This window comes from Micromys minutus, assembly GCF_963924665.1.
Source record: "Micromys minutus genome assembly, chromosome: 12".
Taxonomy (NCBI): domain Eukaryota; kingdom Metazoa; phylum Chordata; class Mammalia; order Rodentia; family Muridae; genus Micromys; species Micromys minutus.
This window is the reverse complement of record NC_137981.1, coordinates 16650425-16670819: the sequence shown is the minus strand read 5'-3', so window position 1 is coordinate 16670819 and position 20395 is coordinate 16650425. Positions and strand designations below refer to the sequence as shown.

The following is a 20395-nucleotide window of genomic DNA, read 5'->3' as shown; positions in this document are numbered from 1 at the left end:
ACTTGTACCTCAGGTCCCTTTTCTTTGGCCTCGCTACTGGGGTCATACTTCAGACGCTATTTTTTTCCTTAGGAAGTCGCGAAGGCCTGCCATGTTGGCACCTTAGTGTTCATCACTGTCTAACGTGAGGGTCAAGTGAGCTTCTGTTGCTAAAAGTGGTCACCACATCCCTCATTTGCTACAGTCACTCCGTCCTTCTCCTTCGAGGAGCACGTAAGGTAAAAGGAACCCATTCTCTCTGAGCCTCTATCCCTCCGCCCCACCAAGGCCACTGCCACCTCCCTGCCAGCCGCCCCGGAAGGACTCCGCGGCTGCTCCACGCTCGCCCGGCGGCCCTTCCCAAAGTCCAGCCACACCAGGTCTCGGCCAGAGCTCTACCTGCGCTCGGGACTGGAAAAGCTGTGCGCAAAGAGGGGCGCGTCGGTTCTCCGCAACAGGGAGCAGACACCGGCCTGGGTGAAGGTAGAGAACTGAAAGGAAACCAGCACCCTGGAGGCGAGGCGAACGGGTGGGTGGGGCTGGGCACGGGAGGGGCGGGGCTGAGGGCGTGGCTGCAGCGAGTAGTGTGATCGCAAATGCTAGGATTGCAGGCTTGTGCTAACCACGCCCGGTTTGATTTGTACGGTTCAGGGCTTCATACTCCGGGCTAAGCCAACTTTACCAACTGAGCTGTATTTCCATCCAATACAGTTATTTTCTGATGCTATTATGTATCCTGAAAACACCCCAGAGGCTTATGTGCTAATAAAAATTATGCCAGCCTGGGGCAGCTGTTAGGAGGTGGTGAAACCTTTAGCAAGATCGCTGAGGGTGTGCCCTTGACAGAACTTTGGAAGTCGGGTCCCGAATTCTCCCTTTTATTTCCGATCATCCACCATGGACATGAACAGTTTCTTCTGTCAACGTTCGCCACCCCACTCAATCTCACCTCACCCCATCCGTCAACTGCTTTGCCACAGGCCAAAGCAAGAGCGTCAGGAGACTGTTGACTAAAACCTCTGAAAATACGATTCGGAATGGCAGCACACACATTTAATCCCAGCACTTTAAAGACTCGGGCAGGAAGTTCGTAGACTTAACTCTGCCCGTGGTGTGTGAGTCATCATTACATCATCTCTTTGTTACTGAGACAAATGACCTCAGATAATAAACCACACCTCCCCCACCCCTTCTTTTTCAGACAGGGTCTCTGTATGTAACCCTGGCTGTCCTGGAACTTACTATGTAGACCAGGCTGGCTTCTGACTCGCAGAGAGCTGTCTGTCCCTGCCTCCTAAATTCTGGGATTAAAGTTTTTAAATTTTGGATTTTTAGAGGTTTGGGGTTTTAGTTTTAGACAAGGTCTATCTATATAACCTCGGCTGTGTAGACCAGGCTGCCTTCTAATGAGTCAGAAATGAAGAGAACTTGTTTTGCAGAAGACCCAGATTCAATACTCAGCACCCACACCATGCCTCTCGACCATTGGTAGCTCTACCCATGATGCCCTCTTCTAAGTTCCAAGAGCATCTGGTATGAACATGGTGCACAAAGACAAAACACTCGGAAATACAAAGTGGGGGAGGTCTGCTTTATGTGTAAAGCACTACTAGCCAGGCAGTATACCCTTATCCAGAGATTTTAGAGGCTGAAGCAGAATGGTCTCGAATCCCACCCAGATTCTTTAGGGAGCGTCTGCTTCCATAAAAGAAAATAAAATTGAAAAAATGTAAAAACTCCTAAAGAATAATATAGTTTTAGTGGATTGTTGTTGTTCTGCAACAGGATTTCTCTGTGTATCCCTGGCTATCCTGGAACTCACTCTGTGGATGAGGCTGGCCTTGAACTCAGAGATCTGCCTGCCTTTGCGTCCCAAGTGCTGGGATTAAAAGTTCATACCACCTCAGTGGGAGGGGAGGCCTTTGGTCCAGTGAAGACACATCTTTCCAGTGTAGGGGCGTCTTCTCAGTGTAGGGGAACGCCAAGGTGCTGAGGTGGGAGAGGGAGCACCTTCATGGAAGCAAGGGGAAGGGGAATGGGAGTGGGGGGGGAGTAGATAACATTTGAAATGTAAATACAAAGAATATCCAATAAAAATGATAAAAAATAAAAAGTAAATAAAATATTTAAAAAGTGCCTACCACCATCACACAGCCCAGTGAATTTTAACGTGTGTGAATGGCTGGCAGAAGCTGTAAGTACAAGCCACTCACTGTGGGAGTGCTCCACACAGTCACTATGTGTGTAACACTCTTAAGTCCTACCTTTTAAATATTAAATGCTAAAAATAATCTTGATAGTGAGAAATAAATGTGAGTGTGTGTGTGCATATGTGCATGTGTGTGCATGCTTGCGTGTGTGTGTGTGTGTGTGTGTGTGTGTGTGTGTGTGTGTGTAGAGAGAGGGGGGAGGGGAGGGTAAGAGAAGGGGAAGAGGGGAGCCTGAAGCACGCCAAGCTGTACTCTACTGTAAAATGACACCCATAATCCTTAAAGATCTTAGTTATATGTCATTCCAGAATTGAGCAACACTTCCGAAAATATACATTTCTATAGGCTAAGCAGGAAACAATAGTTTCATAGGCAGAAAGGCTGAAGGAGGCAGAGACAGGAGAACAGAAGGCAGACTGAGCAGGGAGACTTAACAATAGAAAAATCATTAGTCAACCCCAAGTAATTTTAGTAACTTTTGTATAAGGTTAAAGAAAGGGATCTTCCCTGACACACTATTGAAACTGGGTTGTGTCAACTGCTCACCAGCCCTCCTCCCTCCCATCCCATTTCCCAGTTCAGGGGAGCAGCTCCGTGTTACGAAGGTCGGTTGGTTTGGCTCTCTGAGATAAGGTCTTGCTACAAAGTCCCAGTCTGCCTGGCACTCAATCTGTAGGCTAGGCTGGCCTTGAACTCGAAGTGATTTTCCTGCCTCTATATCCCAGGTTCTACCATACAGCTTTCATTGGCAGTTTTCCCCTGTTGAGCCACAGTGTCAAAACTTAATCCAAAACAATGACTTCCTGTAATTTTTATTTAACAAATTTATTAAGAAATACACTTTCCAGCCTGAATTATAAGCATATACATTAAAAATTTGACAGGCACAATTATATCCCCATAGTCCAAGCAGTTAGGCAGAAGCAAGAAACCACTGTGTGTCTGAGACCAAGCTCCAAACCAGCTGGGGCTACGTAATGAGACCTTATTTTAAAAAATGAAAAGCCAGAAGGCTGGAGGGATGGCTCAGTGGTTAAGTTCACTGACTGCTTTTTCCAGAGGTCCTGAGTTCAATTCCCAGCAACCACCTGGTGGCTCACAACCATCTGTAATGGGATCTGATGCCCTCTTCTGGTGTGTCTGAAGACAGCTACAGTAGACACAGACACATACACATACACATAAAATAAATAAATAATTCTTTTTAAAAGCCGGAAATAAAACAAAATTTAAAATGAGACTCAGTTTCTAGAGACAGAGACTGACTGAATCCTAAAGCACATTTCAGCTGGGATTTTGGGAAAGCATACTTCTTATCTTTGCTCACAGAGAAAACTTTTAACTAAGAAGATGGTTACTAAGTCCAAACTCAGCTTGTCATCTGTTTTAAGATTGATTTATTTATGTACTTCAGTACTCCATTTGTATGGACACCTGTGTGCCAAATGAAGGCATCAAATCCCATGACAGATGGTTGTGACCCACTATGTGGTTGCTGGAAAGTGAACTCAGGACCTCTGGGGGCTCTTAACCGCTGAGCCATCTCTCCAGCCTCCCAGCCCGCCTTTTAATTGGTTAGTGCTAAGTGTTCATGGCCCACATTTGGCCCTTATGCCCTACTTCACTAAGCAGCACCTTCTTTGAATTGAAGAAGTCTTTCTTTAGCTGACAGTCATTGTTGCATTAGGGGTTTTTGTCAAATCAAGTAACGATTCACAGCTGAAGAGACACTGTACTTTTCCACCATTTTGAATCTGTTTAGTTATAAAATCTCATATTTTCTTTATCTTCAAGTGCTTAGGGAACCACTCATTTTTAACTTTTTGTATGTATTTTATTTTTAACAACATCTCCATGTGTGTGCATCTGTGTGTGTGTGTCTGTGTGTGTGTGTGTCTGTGTGTGTCTGTGTGTAGGCAGGTGAATGGCTGCCCTCGGGGGGGGTAGGGTGGAAGTATTGAATCTCCTGGAACTGGAGTTACAAGTGATTATGAATCATTTGGCATAAGTGCTGGGGAGTAAATTTGCTGGAAGTGCAGTGCATACTCTTAACCACTGAGCCACATCTCCAGCCTCTACATTTTTTTGTTTTTTAACTTAGCATGCAAAGTAATGGACTTAATTATGACATTTTCTTTTGTAAGTATTGCTATTAATTCTTAGATACTTTCATACAGTGTAATTGATTATATCCACCCCGCTTCTCCCTCATAACTGATTTCTCCTTCCCCACCACACTTTCCTATCAGTTACCCACACTCCAACAGTTGTTGAGTGACACTGAGCTGCCAAGTTGATGAGGGTGATATCTACACTGACTTGCTCTAAGCTGGTGGCGTCCCTTCCCTTCAATCTTTGGGAGCCTTTTAAACATTCTTATTACATTTTTTCTTTGTGTGTACACACACATACATGCATACCCATAGCTCACATATGGAGGTCAGATAACTTGCGGGAGTTGCCTTTCTCCTTCCACAAGGAAGGTTCCAGGGATCAAACTCCAGGGATACAGAGTGTGCCCGCTTCAGGGAGTTTCCAGCTACATCCTGGAGAGGTAGACTTTGAACAGGGAAGGACAAACTACTGCTAAGAGGCTTGCAAGGCAGTAAGCCAGTGAAAACACCTCTGGTTCTACAGGAATTCTTCATCTCCAGTAACTTTCTTTAGATTTATAATGTATATTACTCCTATATAATAGCCATCAACGTTACTTTTTTAAAACCACTCTGCACATAGTTCTGTTACTTCTATTTATTTAAAAAACAATTAGGCTTATATATAATCTTAAAACCTTTACCTGGAAGAGACAGTAATTAAATTATAATCTCGTTCACATAGTGATAGAGTTTAACAGTGAAGATATTGAAAACTTGGGTTTACAATTAGCTTCATTCTTTCAACTATGGTTGCTGGCATCATCCCCTGATATTTATGAGGATTTCTCTATTTCCAACAATAAACTGTTGATGTCGCTTAGATTTCTAGAAACATAGGTATTGCTATATCCCATTAATTTGCTCTATTTATCCCTAGTAGCAAGTTCTTTGCATATACTAAAATCTGAGTGGCTCAGGGGGTGAAGTCATTTGCTGCCAAGACTGACACCCTGACTTTGATCTATGGAACTCATACTGTTATGTGTAGACTAGGAAAAGAGGAAGCCAGTTAGGGAATCAGCTGGGTTTGTTCTGTGGGATGACAAAGGATTGGAACCTCTGGGAAAAGACAGTACGCAGAACTCTGAAAGGGAGTGCAACAGCAGACACTAAAAAAATACAGGTGACAGGTGGGAGATGTTGGGCAGCAAACAGAAAGACAAAAAGGACAAACTATTTAAACAGGCAGACATTACACTTTACTAAGTCCCCATGATCCCTGTCTTCTTTGGGGTTTCTATTACTGTGATGAACACCATAAACAAAAGCGAGTTGGGGAGGAAAATTTTGTTCAGTTTATACTTCCACAGTCTGTTCATAGTCAACAGAAGTCGGGACAGGAACTCAAGTAGGGCAGGAACATTGAGGCAGGAGCTGATGCAGAGGGGTGCTGCTTGCTTACTGGCTTGCGCCATGTGGCTTGCTCAGCCTGATTTTTTACAGAACCCAAGACCACCACCCCAGGAAAGGCACAACCCACAATGAGGGAACTTGTGATGGTTTTGAATATGCAAGTTCCAGGAAGTAGCACTATTAGGAGGTGTGGCCTTGTTGGAGTAGTGTGTCACTGTGGGTGTGGGTTTTAATACCCTAGTCCTAGGTGCCTAGAAGCTAGTTTTTCCCATCAGATGAAGAGGTAGAACTCTCAGCTCCTCCTGCATCATGCCTTCCTGGATGCTCCCATGCCTCTGCCATGATGATAATTGACTGAACTCTGAACCTGTAAGCCAGCCCTAGTTAACACCAGATTGATTTCCAGAGTGGTTGTACCAGTTTGCAATCCCACTAGCAATGGAGGAGTGGTCCTCTTTCTCCACATCCTCATGGAGCATCTGCTATCACCTGAGTTTTTTATCTTAGCCATTCTGATTGGTGGAATCTCAGGGTCATTTTGATTTGTATTTCCCTGATGACTAAGAACTTTGAACATTTCTTTAAGTGTTTCTCATCCATTCGAGATTCCTCTGTTGTGAATTCTCTGTTTAGCTCTGTACCCCATTTTAAAAATTGGGTGATTTAGGGTTTGGGGAGGTTAATTTCTTGAATTCTTTATATATTTTGGATATTAGCCCTCTATCAGATGTTAGTGAAGATTTTTCCCCCATCTATAGGTTGCTGGTTTGTGGGGGTTTTTTGGGGGGGTTGTTTGTTTGTTTGTTTGTTGTTTGGACTTGAGCTTTTGCGTCACCATGTTCAGCTCAAGTTCTTGTTCAGTTGTCCTAGAGCTCAGCTCTGCTGAGCCCATCACACGCTTCAGGCTGTGCAGGCTCTGTCTTAAGAAAGGATGGATGCTTCTTTTCCTCGGTTTTTCCACTTCCACAACCCTTGGAACTGGTCCAATCTGGCCCCATGCCTCACAACCTCATGAGCCTTTTCCCCTCAATAAACAAACAAAAAGAGATAAATACATTCCAATCCAAGCAGTTCAGATTTGGAATGCTCTCCCATTATCATGGTTTCTTACAGTGAGACATTACCAAAGCCTCTGTATTCTGAACCATGGGTTTTTAGTTTTTGGGTTTTTTTTTTTTTTTAATTTCTGTTGTTGTTGTTGTTTTCTCTCTATTAAAGGTCAGGCCTGAGTGGCATCTTTTATCACTTCTACAACGTTCATTTTTTTGTTTGTTTGTTTGTTTGTTTTTCCCTCACTGTGGTGGCTTGGATGAGAAATAGCCCCCACAGGCAGGCTCAGAGGTATCTGACCTTCATCCCCAGTTGTCACTATTTCAGGAGGTTTAGTAGCCTTGTTGAAGAGGTGTGTGTCACAGGGACCAGGCTTGGAGATTTCACAGCCTCACCCTACTTCCACTTTTCTCTCTGCCTTAGAGTTTCATTGCCTAGGGAGACACCATGACCAAGGCAACTTTTATAAAGGAAAGCCTTTAGTTGGGGCTGGCTTACTTTTTGAGGTTCAGTCCATTATCATCATGGTGGGACCCATGGCAGCCTCCATGGTACCGAGAGTTCCCCATTTGATCAGGAGGCAGCAGGATTCCACACTGGGAGATACTTAAGCATAGAAGACCTCAAAGCCCACACCCACAGTGACACACTTTCTCCAACAAGGTCACATCTACTCCAACAAGGCTGCACCTCCTAATTGTGCCACTCCTCATGGGCCAAACTTTCAAACACATTACGCTATGGGGGCCAAACCTACTCAGACCACCATAGTTGGTGAAAACTTGCCTCCTAAATACTTCAGACTCAGTTGGAATCCATATTAACTCATAACCCTATCTTAGAGTACCATTAAACTGGAATGTGACACTCACTCTTAGAGGCCTGCCACAACACACCAACCCCTGTGCTTAGCATTGTTGATCTAAAAGGACATGGGCTGAGAACTTGATTTGTGGCCTATAGAGTCCGTGTGGTGTTTATATATGGGCAATTATAGTATAAGGAAGCATTATGGATCAGGACATTAGCATAGAAATGAATAACTGATAGATATTATCATAGATACCAAAGCAGCAACTGAACTGGGACTCACGAAAGCTCAACAGGCTTTCAGGGCTGTATCTGCTTCATTATTCTAGGAGGGAACACAGGTCACCATATTCTGATCCCACTACAGTAATGGTACATGAGCATCCCTTCAGAGATGAACCCATGTGTGTATGTAAGTGTACACGCAAACACATACCTTTTCAGGTGTTATCAGGAACTGAAATAAACTCACACTGCTTCTCTACAACCCTTTGATACCGGGGTTAGCCAGAATTTAGAACACAGTTAAGTGCTCACCAGAGAGTAATTAAGATGGTCTGTCTTCGAGCCTCTCCTGATTCTGTGAGCCAGACTCTCCATCCTTACATAATTATATTGCCTCAAGACTATACTCATAAAACCACTCTTCTTTACTTCCTAAACTCCACGGGTGTCAAACCTGCCTTTATTTTCTCCACCCCCCCCCCATAAAGGATGGATTGTGGGCCTGCAAGACAGCTCAGTATGTAAAAGCTTTGACCAACTGTGAAACCCTGAGGACCTAAGTTTGTTCTCTGGAACTCCTGTGGGAAAAGAGAGCTGTTGCCCCAAAGCTCTCTTCTGACCTCTCACATACACTGTACTGTCTAGATTTTGTCAACTTGATGCAAATTGTAATTACCTGGGAAGAAGAAGCCTCAGATTTACCTCTATTACATTGGCCTATTTGCAAGTCTGTGGGGACATTTTCTTGATTGATGATTGATGTGGGAGGGCCCTGCCACTATGGGCAGAGCCACCCTGAAGCAAACGGCCCTAGGTTTTATAAGACATCAGGCTGAGCAAGACTTGGAGAGCAAGACAGTAAGCAGCATTCTTCCATAGTCTTTGTTTTAGTTCCTGTCTCCCAGTTCCTGCCTCAAGTTCCTGCCCTCCACTGTTGGACTATAACTTCTAAGATAAAACTTCCTTCCCAGGTTGATTTTGGTCAGCGTTTTATAGTAACAGATGCAATACAGAATGTGCACCATGCTCTATGAGTGCCCACATTTATACAAAACACACACGTGCGTGCGCACACACTTCATAATAGTAAATAATTTTTTTTTTAAAGTGGGGCAGCAAGATGGCTCAGTGGAGAAGGGGACTTGTCACCAAGCCTGACAACCTGAGAGTGATCTCCGGGACCCACATAGAAGGAAAAAACTGATTCTGCTAGTTGTCCTCTGACCTTCATACAAGTGCTATGATAATTGTGCTTGTATATATAGATATGCATATATGCATACACATGCATATATGCATATATATAGATAGATGATAGATAGATAGATAGATAGATAGACAGACAGACAAATAGACAAAAAAAATGTAGTGGGGAGGGGAAGCTTCATTCTCCCATCCCCAGTATCTATCAACAGCCAATGCCTACCCAGCTAGGGTTATCACTTTGTGAGCCCCTCCCTCCTCTTTGCTGGAGTTTTGTCTGGCTTGACCTTGTGCAGGTCTTGTGCAAACAGTAGGAGGCCATGTGATCTTATTTATGCAGCAGCTGTGTCCTGTCCAGAAAAGTCATGCCCAGGCTGGCAGTGACATCTTCACCTGGGACAGCACCACAGCCCTCTGGGGAGGATCCCTGCCCTTTGGATTAGAGTAAGCTGGAAGACTCATCTAGGAGGCTCTGCTGCCTCTGGAGCCAGGAGAAGAGACAGTTTTAGGAGGAGAGTAGGTTTCCAGTCAGACCCTGAAGAAAGATGGGGAAGTGAGGGTAGCCATGCTTTGCTCCTTGGCGAGAAGACCATAGTAACTATGAATGGAGAGCAGCCTCAGGGATTATCATATAGAAGTCACGTTACAGGACTTTTACTTTGAATGCTGCCCATAGCGGAGACATTCAGACAACAATGATTTTGTTCACATGAAAGCTTTATTTAAGCTCATCTTTATGAACAAATCACAAACAAAAATATGCGCCCCTTAAGTTCCTTTTTCCTTTTCTTTTTCAGTCTCCTTTCTTCCTTCTACGCATATCCTGTGTAAACCTTTTCATTTTCAATTATATTCCTTGTCTATCTTAAACACAGGCATTTAGCCCAACATGCTGGCCCATGCCTGCCATTCCAGGACTCTGGTGATAGAAGCAAGGAGGATTAGAAATTCAAGGACATCCTCAGCTACACAGAGTTTGAGGGAGCCTAGGCCACAGGAGACCTTGTCTAAAGCAACAACAAAACAAAGAAAAACCGAAACAAAAATAGAGGGAAACAAGTTGGAAATAATGTGGAGGGGGAAAAGCTGACAAGAAGAAACTTCCTCTCCGACCGCTTTTCTTTATCATTCACTCCTCAGCCATGTTTTCCCTCCATCTTGATCCCGTGGAACCTCAGATAATTGTCCTTTGTCTAGTCCTGGTTCTTGAGTTTGGATGCTCTCCTTGGCCGCAGTCTTTCTCCTCCTCGACCCCTTGAGTCTTCCCACCTCACCCTGACAGACCTGCTTGGCTTCCTTGTCCCTGTGCTGTGTGCGCCTTGATGGGAGATTTGGTGTTTGTTTGTTCTGCTGTGTTTGCTTTGGTTTTCTTGAAACAGTTTCAAGTCCCTTCCCTCCCGCTCCCACCCTTCAAGTGTCAGGATTACCAGTGTACACCACCTCGTCCAAACCCAATGACGATTTCTGTCTCAAGCGGCACCCAAAGGACTCCACGGGCAGCCTGTGGAGCCAAGGCTGGGCCTACAAACTACCAAGAAGGAATATCATTAGGAGAATGTAGGTATACCGCAGAGAAGAGGGTAAAATGCCAAGTGCCAAGACAGGGGGGACTGTTTGTTCCCCTCCAAACTCCTCCATCAATTTCCAAACGTCCCCGGGTGTTTTCCTGGCCCCTAGTCTTTGACTGCTGAAGTTTGGGTATTTTTGTTTGTTTTGTTTTTAACATTTTTTTTTAATGCTTGCCAAATAGATACTCCACCAATAAGCTCCACTTTTAGCACCCAACTAACTATACTTCTTTCAGCAAAAATTCCTCTTTAATTCTTGTGGAGTTCTTCCTGGAGGCCTCCCATGTCCAAGTATTTACCTGTTGGTCTTTTCTGCAGGGCCATTTCCCACGAGTTCCAGAAGCACCTTTTCATAGTAGAGCTCATATACAATAGCAGTTTATGAGCTCTGAAGCCCAGTGTGGAGTACAATACATCAAGAGCAAAGCCCTCTCATCTGCACCATGTAATGAGACTGCCTTAAATCACAAAATAAGGGGCTGGAGAGATGGATCAATGGCTTGCTCTTCCCCAGGACCAGGGTTCCATTCCAAGGAGCCTCTCTGTTGCTCATAACCAACTGGAACCGGAGTTACAGATAATCTGGTGTCTGCTTCTGGCCTCCGCAGACACGAGATAACACGTGTTCACATATGTGCAAGCAAAACACCCATACCCATAAAATAAATAGTAAACAATTAAAAACAAAACGAGCAAACAAAAACTAATAATAAAGCCTTCTTTTAGGGTTAAGGATAGAGGTAGGTAAGCAAAATACCTACTTAGGATGCAGGAAGTCCTGAGTTTGATCACTAGCACAAATCAGGGGGGTATGCTGTGATCTTAACTCTTTCAAGGTGGAGGCAGGAGGATCAGGAGCTCAGGGTCATCCTTGACTACACAGGGGGTTGTAAGCCTGCCTGGGATACAAGAGACCCTGTTCTTCATCATCATCATCATCATCAACATGCCTTTCAATCAAGGTGGGGTAGTACATGCAATCCTAGCACTCAGGGAACTTTGAGTTTGAAGCCAGCCCAGGCTACATATCAAGTCCAAGGCCAGCCAGAGCTACACTAGAAAGAACCTTTCCAGTAATAATAATTTTAAAAAAAGTAAACAGGCAAGTAAGACCTTCTTATCCCCTCATAATCCCTGCCCGTGGTATTGCTGATCCCTTCCTCCCTCCCCTCCTGCCACTCCTCAGTCACCCCGCGGGTTTGTTTTGGTGCTGAGTAGGAACCAAAGCTATGTGCTGCACACTGGGCAACGTCAAGATGCAGGCAGGCATCTCAGCCCGGGGCCGCGGCAGAGTTCCCAGGCACAGCCAGCGGTCCAGACCAGGGCAGTAGGCATGAACAAGGTGGGAGATGGCGTAAGTACGGTAGCTGTAGCCCCCAAGCACCAGCAGCTCCCCCTGTAGCACAGCACCTGCAGCCCCCACGTGGGGGGAGGGCAAGGATGCCAGGTGAGTCCAGCTGTCAGTCTTTGGTTCATAGGCCTCGAAGCTTAGTAGGTCCCCCGTGTCACCTACTCCACCTGCCACATACAACTTCCCACCCAGCGCAGCCATCACGTGGCTAGCCCGGGCAACTCCCATTGGGCTCAGAAGTGTCTCAGGCTTCTTGAGTTTGGGATCGTAGTGTATCAGTGAGTCCAAGTACTGGCCAGTCCCACTGTAGCCACCGCTGACGTACAATCGGTCCTCAAGGACTGCAGCTGCATGGGCGAAGCACGGCGCCGGGAGAGCAGGTGCTGGCCTAGGGAAAACAGAACACAAGATCAGGCAACCAGGATGTTCAACTTTGCTTCATCCTATTTTATTTTGAGCCAGATCTTACTAGATAGCCTAGGCTCCCACCTTAGCAGCGCTAGGATTACAAGTATGTGCGCGTGCGCATGCGTGCGCGCATGCGTGTCACCATGCCCAACTCCAAATCTAGTTTCTCCTTGTTGTCCCTTTGCCTGCTTACCTCCAGACATTGAGTTCAGGGTTATAGGTCTCCACAGAACTAAGGGCAATACCATTGTCTCGTCCACCCAGGGCATAAAGCTGTCCATCAAATACCACCAAAGGGAAGAAGCTCCGAGCCTGGCACAGAGGTGCCATCTCCTCCCAGTCTTCTTGACTGGAACTCCACCTAGACACAATGGGACAAGATATGAAGAGGGTGACTCTAGGAGTCTGTGGCTGGCTACATTAAGCAATTTCTCTTGCCTGCCACAGATACCTGAGGGTGGACGCCAGAGTGTTGCTGTGGCTGTAGAAATCCTGTCCCCCACACACAAAGAGTTCACTTCCTGTTAGGCTCGCTGCTCCATGCCGAAAGCGCCCTGGGGCAGGCAAATTAGGCAGCCGGCACCACTCCACGGTTCGTACCAGACCCATGCCACAGTGAAAAGCCCGGGCCCACCACACTTTGCAAGATGGCTGTCTTCGGTCCATGTCAGGTCTAAGCCCATCCCCACCAATCACCACCAGGGCTTGGTCAGGCTCCCTCCATCTCTCTTGGCCTGGAACCTCAGCTTCTACCATCAGCTGGTACAGCAGATCGTGGGGCAGGGGTGGGGGGAGCCCCGCCGCCCGCACCTTTCGCAGCTCTCTGGTAGACATGCGGCCAAAGCGGACACATCGCAGCAGGGCCTTGGCCTCTGACTCCTGGGTCTCAGGGTTGGCAGCCAGCCAACACCGTGCAGCTGAGAAAGCCTCAAACTCTTCTTGTACGTGGAGTTCATCGCTGCCCAGGAGCTCGGCCAGGCAGGCGACCGGCAATGACGGGAAGGTGGGGCACGAAGCCACGGCAGGCAGATGAGTGAGGAGGTAGTGATGTGCTTTCCCCCAGACTTTCTCCAAGCCGGGGGCTTCAATCATGGGGAACAAAGCGAGGCAGAGGGCGGGGCAGAGGCTTTGTGCCAAGGCTTTCTGACACAAATCCAGGCAGGAAGAGCTTTGGTATTGCAGAGCAGCCTGGGCAGCTCTTAGCAATCCTGGCCATCTTTCTCGAATAACTCCAGTGTAGGCGAAAGAAACGAGGAGTCTCAGGTCTTGGGAAGAGATGGTACGCAGAGACACCTTTGTGCCCTGGGATTCCCTCATCCCACTCAGAAGCATGGCCCCAAAGAACTCACTGCCACAGGCCAGGGCTACGCGGTGCACTGCAGTGGAGAGGAAGCAGAGGAAACCAAGACTATTTATTGCAAGACCACTAACCACAATACTAACTCACAGCGTGGGTCCAGTCACCCAAGGTCCTAGGCCAAGCCGCGGTCTACACTGCAATAGCATGGAATGTTTGCAGCTTTCATGCTGGGAATGGAGTCTGGTAGCACCTGTCTAGCGGGTGCAAAGCCTGGATCCCGCCCCTGGAACTGCAACTGTCACACAAGCAAAGTGCAGTTTTCCCGTCCCCCCCCCTCCCTGGAATCATGATTCCATGGGTCTAAATAGTGACCTAGGGACTCTGCTTTAACATCTTTCTTTCTTAGTTTTTTTTGGGGGGAGTCAGGATCTCACAGACAAGAGCTACCATACTCAGCCTTTGTTATGACATTTTCAAGTACCCTGTATTATTCTCATGTTAGTGTCTGGAGGGCACTGGCGCATTAGGTTCATGTCAGCGAGCAAGACGGTCTTAAGGAACTGAGTTGAGAAAATCCCATAGAGAGCATTTGCTAACAGAGGTCCCAAAAGAAACCGAATAGATCGAATTGCAACTTGTATACGAAATAAAGGTTTTCCATTCGTAGGTTCACGAGTCGCAGTCCTCAGCCATCCTGCCAGATGGCTTTACCCACACCAGCACAGCGAGATACTCGAGATACTCGCTGCTCTTACAGAGAACTCGGCTTTTGTTTCCAGCGCTCACTGGCAGCTTACAATCACCTGCAGTTCCAGTTCCAGGGGACCCGACACCCTCTTCCGGCCTCTGAGGGCACCAGGCACCCATGTGGTGCATGACACATGCAGGCACTCATGAATACATAAAATAAAACAAATAAGCCTCTAAGAAAAGAAGGAAGCAAACGGGGCAGGCAAGACGGCTCACTGGGTAAAGGAAATCATCTCCGAGATTGACGACTGAGCTCTAAATGTGGGACCCACGCGGTGGAAGGCGAGGGCCACTTCCAGCAAGCTGTCTTTTGACTGCACACAGGCGGGGGTGCTATGACATCCTGTTTGCATACATGCACACGCTCTCTCACACACACGAATAATTAAATGTAACGATTTTTAAGTATGGAAGAGATTTAAAAGATAGGGTTGTGCTTTGTGTCTAAGATTTTGTAGCCTCAGTTACCTGGAAGCTAATGCAAGAGGGTAGTGAGGTCAAAGCCTTCCTGGGCTGCAGACTGCATTCGAGACCAACCTGGGGAACCCAGTGAGACTCTTCATCAGAATAAAACAATAATGATAATAATAATAATAATAATAATAATAATAATAATAAGCAAAAAGCCAAAAGCTCAAATATCCTTTCAAAAGATATTTTTACTATTTCAGTTAAGTTTCTGTGTGTGTGTCTATGTGTAGGTATATGCTTGGGAGAATGGGTTCCCATGAGTGTTATGATGTGTCCAGTATGGATGCTGAGAGCTGAGTTTGTGTCCTCTGGAAGACTTGATAGAACTTTTAACCACAGGTCATCTCTCTAGCCTCTCCTTTGTTCAAAAACTCATATCCCTCAATAAGATGCCAACTGGAAGTGAGCTGGAATGGACATTGTAGCATATTAATTGTTAAATGGACATTGTAGCATATTAATTGTTAAGCCTCTGGGAATGCTTGGCAAATTTTTTGCTTTGTGCTTGAAGTGTTTCATGATAGAGAGGGAAACACTACTAGAAACTATCTCAGAAAGGCTTGTGCCTCCATGTTCCCCAAGATTCGTGTAAATTCCATGCTCTTTTAACCAGCTATGGAATATGTACCTCTCAAAGGGCTACTAATAATGTTTCCTTTAAAAAAAAAAATAATAAACACTAGGTAGTAGCCTGGCGCTTTCCAAAGAGTAAACATCAGTTACAGTTTCCTGTTCTAGGTTTGAGAAAGATCTACATTCTGGAAAATGAGCCAAACCAGCTCAGCTTTCAGATCACCGATCAATATTTTTATCTGAGACTCGATTGTGAAAAGCTCACAGCCAGTTGGGGTCTCCCTCTTGCTCATCTCTGGGGCCTAAGATAAACGTGCTGGGCTCCCACACAGCAATATGAACAGACATGTTTACATCCATTCTTTGGTGAGACTGTTATAGCTATTAGGAAATGCTGAAGCATCTCCCTCTTGCTAATGCCACGGGAAAAGTAGAAAACCTTTAGGGACGGCTTTCCTCGAGAGTACCATCCCTAAACACTAAGTGGTGTGACTGGGCATGTTTTGGAGTCAGCCTAGGCTGGCCTTGAACTCATGTCAGCCCTCCTTTCTCAGCTTCCTGCGTGTTACAGGGATAGTCACAAGGCACTACTAGGTTTCTTCTTTTCTTTCCCCTCTCACTTTGTGAGGTAGGAACTCACAATGTAGTCCACACTGGCCTATGTAGCACAGGCTGGCCTCAAACTCTTGGCAGTCCTCGTGTTCCAGTCTCCTTAGTGCTAAGATTACAGACATGTGCCACCACACTTTGCTTGGTTTCTTCACTTGAAAATCATTAGCCCTGAACTAGGTAATCTCTAAGCGACTCTACTGTAACTTTAAGCTTTGTTGTGTCTCAGACAGACTCCATTTCCCAGATCCGACATATCTTGGTACAATCGCATAGGGACAGCTGCACTGAGGGCGCAGACTGGAGTCCGCTGCCAGAGTCGAACACACCTAGGAGAAAGGACACATTGGGAGACCTGTACTGGTTGCCTCTGCTGCCCTTTGCTGAGTAGACGCCAAGAGGCTGTAAGTAATTTGTTTGAGTCAGTCTCTTTCTCCTTGTTTTGCTGCCACGGACTGTACTCTAAGCCTTAGCCATCTGGCTGGAAATTCTAGCTGCTGGGCAGAGGGGGGAAAAAGTGCCTGAACTATCGTATCAGTTCAAATCTGTCCAGGCGTCTAGGAAAACAATTCAACTGCGCATGTGCATTTCTTGGTGGCTCTGGAAAAGCACCAAAAAGGACATTCTTGCTGGAGCAATGATACAAAACTATTTCGCAGGGCTGGGGGTGTGTGGCTCCGCGGTAGAGTGGAAAGCCTGGCACCACAAAGCAAACGAAACATGCATTCGTGGCACCTGCATCACAGGTCCTCACCCCGCAGGCGGTAACCCTCTGCCTCCAGCTCCAAGTCACACCCGATGCCCTCTCGACACAGACGCTCAATGCTGTGCAGATTCTCGCTCAGTTCCTCTGCCTGGCTGAGCTTCTTTTCCTCTTCCCTGGCCTTCCCAAACCCTTCTGGCCTCAGCTGGGCCGCGTTCTTCACCCGGGGCGCTCCCAGCGCCTCTGCAGCAGCCAGTACTTCATCCTGTGAGGCGGGGCCCAGCACCCCCTCGTAGGCAAAGGTCAGCGCAGCCTCCCAGCCCCTCCGGGTCACATCGAGGCTGAAGCCAGGCTGCTGACCTCCACGGCCCAGCAGCCGGCCTCGGAAGAGGCTGCTAACTGCAGCTAAGATCACCCGATGCACCCCGTATACCTGTCCCCCTACTGACACCTCCTCATCCAGCAGCAGCTTCTGTTCCCTCAGTCTCTGTGCTTCTGCGAAGAACTGCCAGGGATGCTCCACACTGCGCAGCACCTCAGGCTCTGCTGAGTCGTAGTCGCTGTCGTCCTCTTTCGTCCCTTTCTCCGGGGATGAAGCTGGAAAGGGAAGGTTTCCGGAAACTAAACGGCTTAAGGAAAGCAAGCCGGGATCCTCATCAGAAGAGGGAGACTGGGAAGAGGTTCTTCGGGCAGGCACAGCGAGTTCAAGACTGTCCTTCTGGATAAGAAGGGAGACATGCTCCAAGTCTGAGGAAAGGCTTGCCATCTTCCAGAAGCTCACAACTCAGGCTTGTGAGGTAGCTGCAGGTGACCAAGCATGAGAGAAGTAGGCCCCTGAGCTACACTCAGAAAAAACAGAACTGTCTTCAATTCAGCGGTCAGCCCCTCACTCCACCCGGTGGGTGACACACCAACTTTGGAATAGTGGGCTATGTGACGCTAACTATAGGGTTCACCAAATGCAACAAAACTGTGAACACTTCTAGCCATCTGGCCCAGGATGAACCCCTGCCTTCCTTGTTTTCTTTTAATCCCAGGCAGGAGACAACAGGCTTCTGCTTGCGCTCACTTGAGTTCCCAGTCTGCTCGGGACTGCTGTGTACAGATCTCCACAGTGCGGCCACTTGGCTAATTATAGCTAAACCCTCGTCTCTTAGTGCTGGAAGCTGACATTCAATCCACCGGGCCAAGTCCTGGGATGACTTCCCCTTTCCCCTCCACCTGTAGGTCACAAGGGTGTGCTGCCGAGTGGGGGAAATTGCAAGGCAAAGAAAACCCAAACTTTGGGCAGAGTGTGCCGGGCCAGAAAGACAGACTGTTTTCACAGCCGGTGGTTAGAGGTGACAGGAGGCTAGTGAAGGAGTCTGAAAACTTCTAGACTGTAAACACTTGGTGCTTGACTCACCTTTCTCCATAATAGCAGTGGGATTTGGGGGAATAATATCCTTTAAGGCCTGCTTAGCTTTGTCCAGGTTCATGGATATAATTGCTGTTTCTCCATAACACCAGAGGGTTGAGCAAAAGCCTCTTATAGCAGCCTATCACATTAGTGATAACCAAACTGAAGGTGCAAATCAAAGAACTTGGTTTAATAGATGTCTTCTACATAGCCTCCACTTCCCTGAAATCCCAAACTCTGGTGGAAAACTCCCAAGTGAAGGGATTATAGGCACGTGTCACCAGGGCGGCCAGAAAACTGAATTCTAATGGCTCTTGCTCTTCCCTACCCTCTGGGCCATGCTCTAAGAGAATTTAAACTCATTAGTTAGGGTTTCCTTGTAAGGGCTGGAGAGATGGCTCAGTGGTTAAGAACACTCAGAGGTCCTGAGTCCAAACCCAGCGACAAATGGTGGCTCACAACTATCTGTAATGAGATCTGATGCCCTCTTCTGGTGTGTCTGAAGATAGCTACAGTGTACTCATTAAATAAATAAATCTTTTTAAAAAAATTTAAAAAGGATTTCCAAAAGAGGAAGCTTATATCAAGTTGTTAGATAGGCCTCCAAATCATAGAAGGAAACAGAAATGAGGCCTCGACCAATGATTCTCAAGAATGGCTCTGAACTCTTTCTCCCTCAAGTCACACTTCCAGCACTCAGAGTTGCCTCCTGGGTATCAACTGATGTTCTCCTCATACTCCACACTGAGCCTCAAGTCTGCCATAGAAAGAACAGGGTCAGTAGCCATGTAGGGCCTAGAGCCTGGGTTATAGGAGCCAGGTGACTGTCAACCTTCCTGTGGCTGTCATCAAACGCTGGTGACTACAACCTGACTAGATCTTTGGTCTGAACTCTTTGCCCCTTCTCTGGTGTCTGTTTAAATGCAACCATGTAGGATTAGAAAAGTAACCAAGAGGCCCAAATTTCTCCCACATCATTTTCCAAATAAATTTTCCCTAAACTTGAATGGTTCCTGAAAGTTTAAGATTTTAAAATAAACAATTTAATGTAGTCATTTCAAAGGGATTTTTGGTTATTTCAAAAGGATATAAGGTTTGGGATATTTCTCTGGCTCTGTATGTGTTGTTTTAAGGATTTTAACACTAATAACCAGAGAGTTTCAATTATGACCTCAGACTTTCGGGAAATATAGGCAGAGGAAGCTCAAAGGACTTGCCAAGTGTTGTGTGTGATCAGGAAAATGATCTTCAATAGCCATGGTTTTTGGTTTTTTAATGAATAAGTTTATTAAACATAATTAAGTAAAATTAAAAGAATAAATGGCAAGAAGGAGACAGACAGCAAAACACTATCAAATTGAACACTATCAAATTGAGCACCTATGATCATCCACCAGAAATCAACTGGAGACTCTGAGGCAGCCAACTCAAGTGAAGCAGGAGTCAGGGTGCAGCAGTATCTCTTGGGTGAGGTCACCAAATAAAAGAATAAGCAGCAAATGACAGATAGAAAACATCATCAGGAGGCTAGAGAGATGGCTCAGTGGTTAAGAGCACTAACTGCCCTTCCAGAGGTCCTGAGTTCAATTCCCAGCAACCACATGGTGGCTCACAACAATCCGTAATGGGATCTGGTGCCCTCTTTTGGTGTGTCTGAGGACAGCTGCAGTGTACTTAAATTTATAATAAATAAATCTTAAAAAAAAATTAAAAAAAAAAAAAAAGGTCTGGCTTCCAATTCCCATGGGTGACACTTCCACATTAAAGGATAAACAATGATCAACCTTCCTGGAAATGGCTTACCTCAGCTGTTCTCAACACCACAGTATTTTAGACACTCTTAGATACTTGCTGCTGCTGTTTTTTCTTTGTGTCACAGAGGCAAGAGAGGCCAGTTCATACCAAGATAAGGTGCCACGGAGGACACTTTGAGACAAACCGATTTCTGGTTTAATAAGAACGGCCCCTGCCCTAGTTGGGGTTTCCATCGCTGTGAGCAGACACCATGACCAAGGCAACTCTTGTAAAGAACAACATTTAATCGAGGCTGGCTTACAGTGTCAGAGATTCAGTCCATTATCATCATGGTGGGAAGCATGACAGCATCCAGGCAGGCATGGCACTGGGGGAGCTGAGAGTTCTACATCTTGTTCCAAAAGCAAACAGGAAAAGACTGGCTTCCAGGCAGCTAGAAGAAGGGTCTCAAAGCCCACACCCACAGTGACACACTTTCTCCAACAAGGCCACACCTCCTAATAGTGCTACTCCCTGGGCTGA

The 20395-nt window shown here is 46.3% G+C and overlaps 2 protein-coding genes and 1 pseudogene across 10 annotated transcripts in view; 1 reads left to right on the top strand and 2 right to left on the bottom strand.

Annotated features, from left to right (window-relative positions):
* The window catches only part of TEP1 (telomerase associated protein 1), a 46673-nt gene extending 46233 nt beyond the window's left edge, over positions 1-440 (bottom strand). Inside the window, exon 1 of the mRNA XM_080926849.1 lies at positions 379-440. The gene's annotated coding sequence lies outside the window, so the exon portion shown is untranslated. The remainder of the gene's footprint in view (positions 1-378) is intronic.
* The window catches only part of LOC308428432 (large ribosomal subunit protein mL39-like), a 231237-nt pseudogene that overhangs the window by 113108 nt on the left and 97734 nt on the right, over positions 1-20395 (top strand). The gene's annotated exons all lie outside the window — the stretch shown is intronic.
* KLHL33 (kelch like family member 33) lies at positions 9698-17818 on the bottom strand. 8 transcript variants are annotated; one of them, XM_080926475.1, is made up of 5 exons: positions 17169-17201; positions 14832-14900; positions 12765-13689; positions 12507-12674; positions 9698-12293 (listed from the first exon to the last, which is right to left on the bottom strand). In XM_080926475.1, exons 3-5 carry the CDS (start codon positions 13643-13645, stop codon positions 11741-11743), a joined length of 1602 nt encoding a protein of 533 aa, XP_080782601.1. In that variant the 5' UTR covers positions 13646-13689; positions 14832-14900; positions 17169-17201; the 3' UTR covers positions 9698-11740. The 8 variants fall into 8 exon arrangements, with proteins under 8 accessions (XP_080782601.1, XP_080782599.1, XP_080782598.1 ...); XM_080926473.1 differs by having other exon boundaries at positions 17153-17195; XM_080926472.1 differs by lacking the exon at positions 17169-17201 and adding an exon at positions 16771-16906.

Bases quoted from the DNA above. Each gene is read 5' to 3' on its own strand.
- KLHL33 (XM_080926470.1), bottom strand. From the start codon at position 17,485: ATGGCAAGCCTTTCCTCAGACTTGGAGCATGTCTCCCTTCTTATCCAG. The intron at 13,690-16,770 runs GTGAGGACCTGT...TCTCCACTGCAG, and splicing joins AGAGGGTTACCGCCTGCGGG to TGCACCGCGTAGCCCTGGCC. The intron at 12,675-12,764 runs GTATCTGTGGCA...CATTGTGTCTAG, and splicing joins ACTCTGGCGTCCACCCTCAG to GTGGAGTTCCAGTCAAGAAG.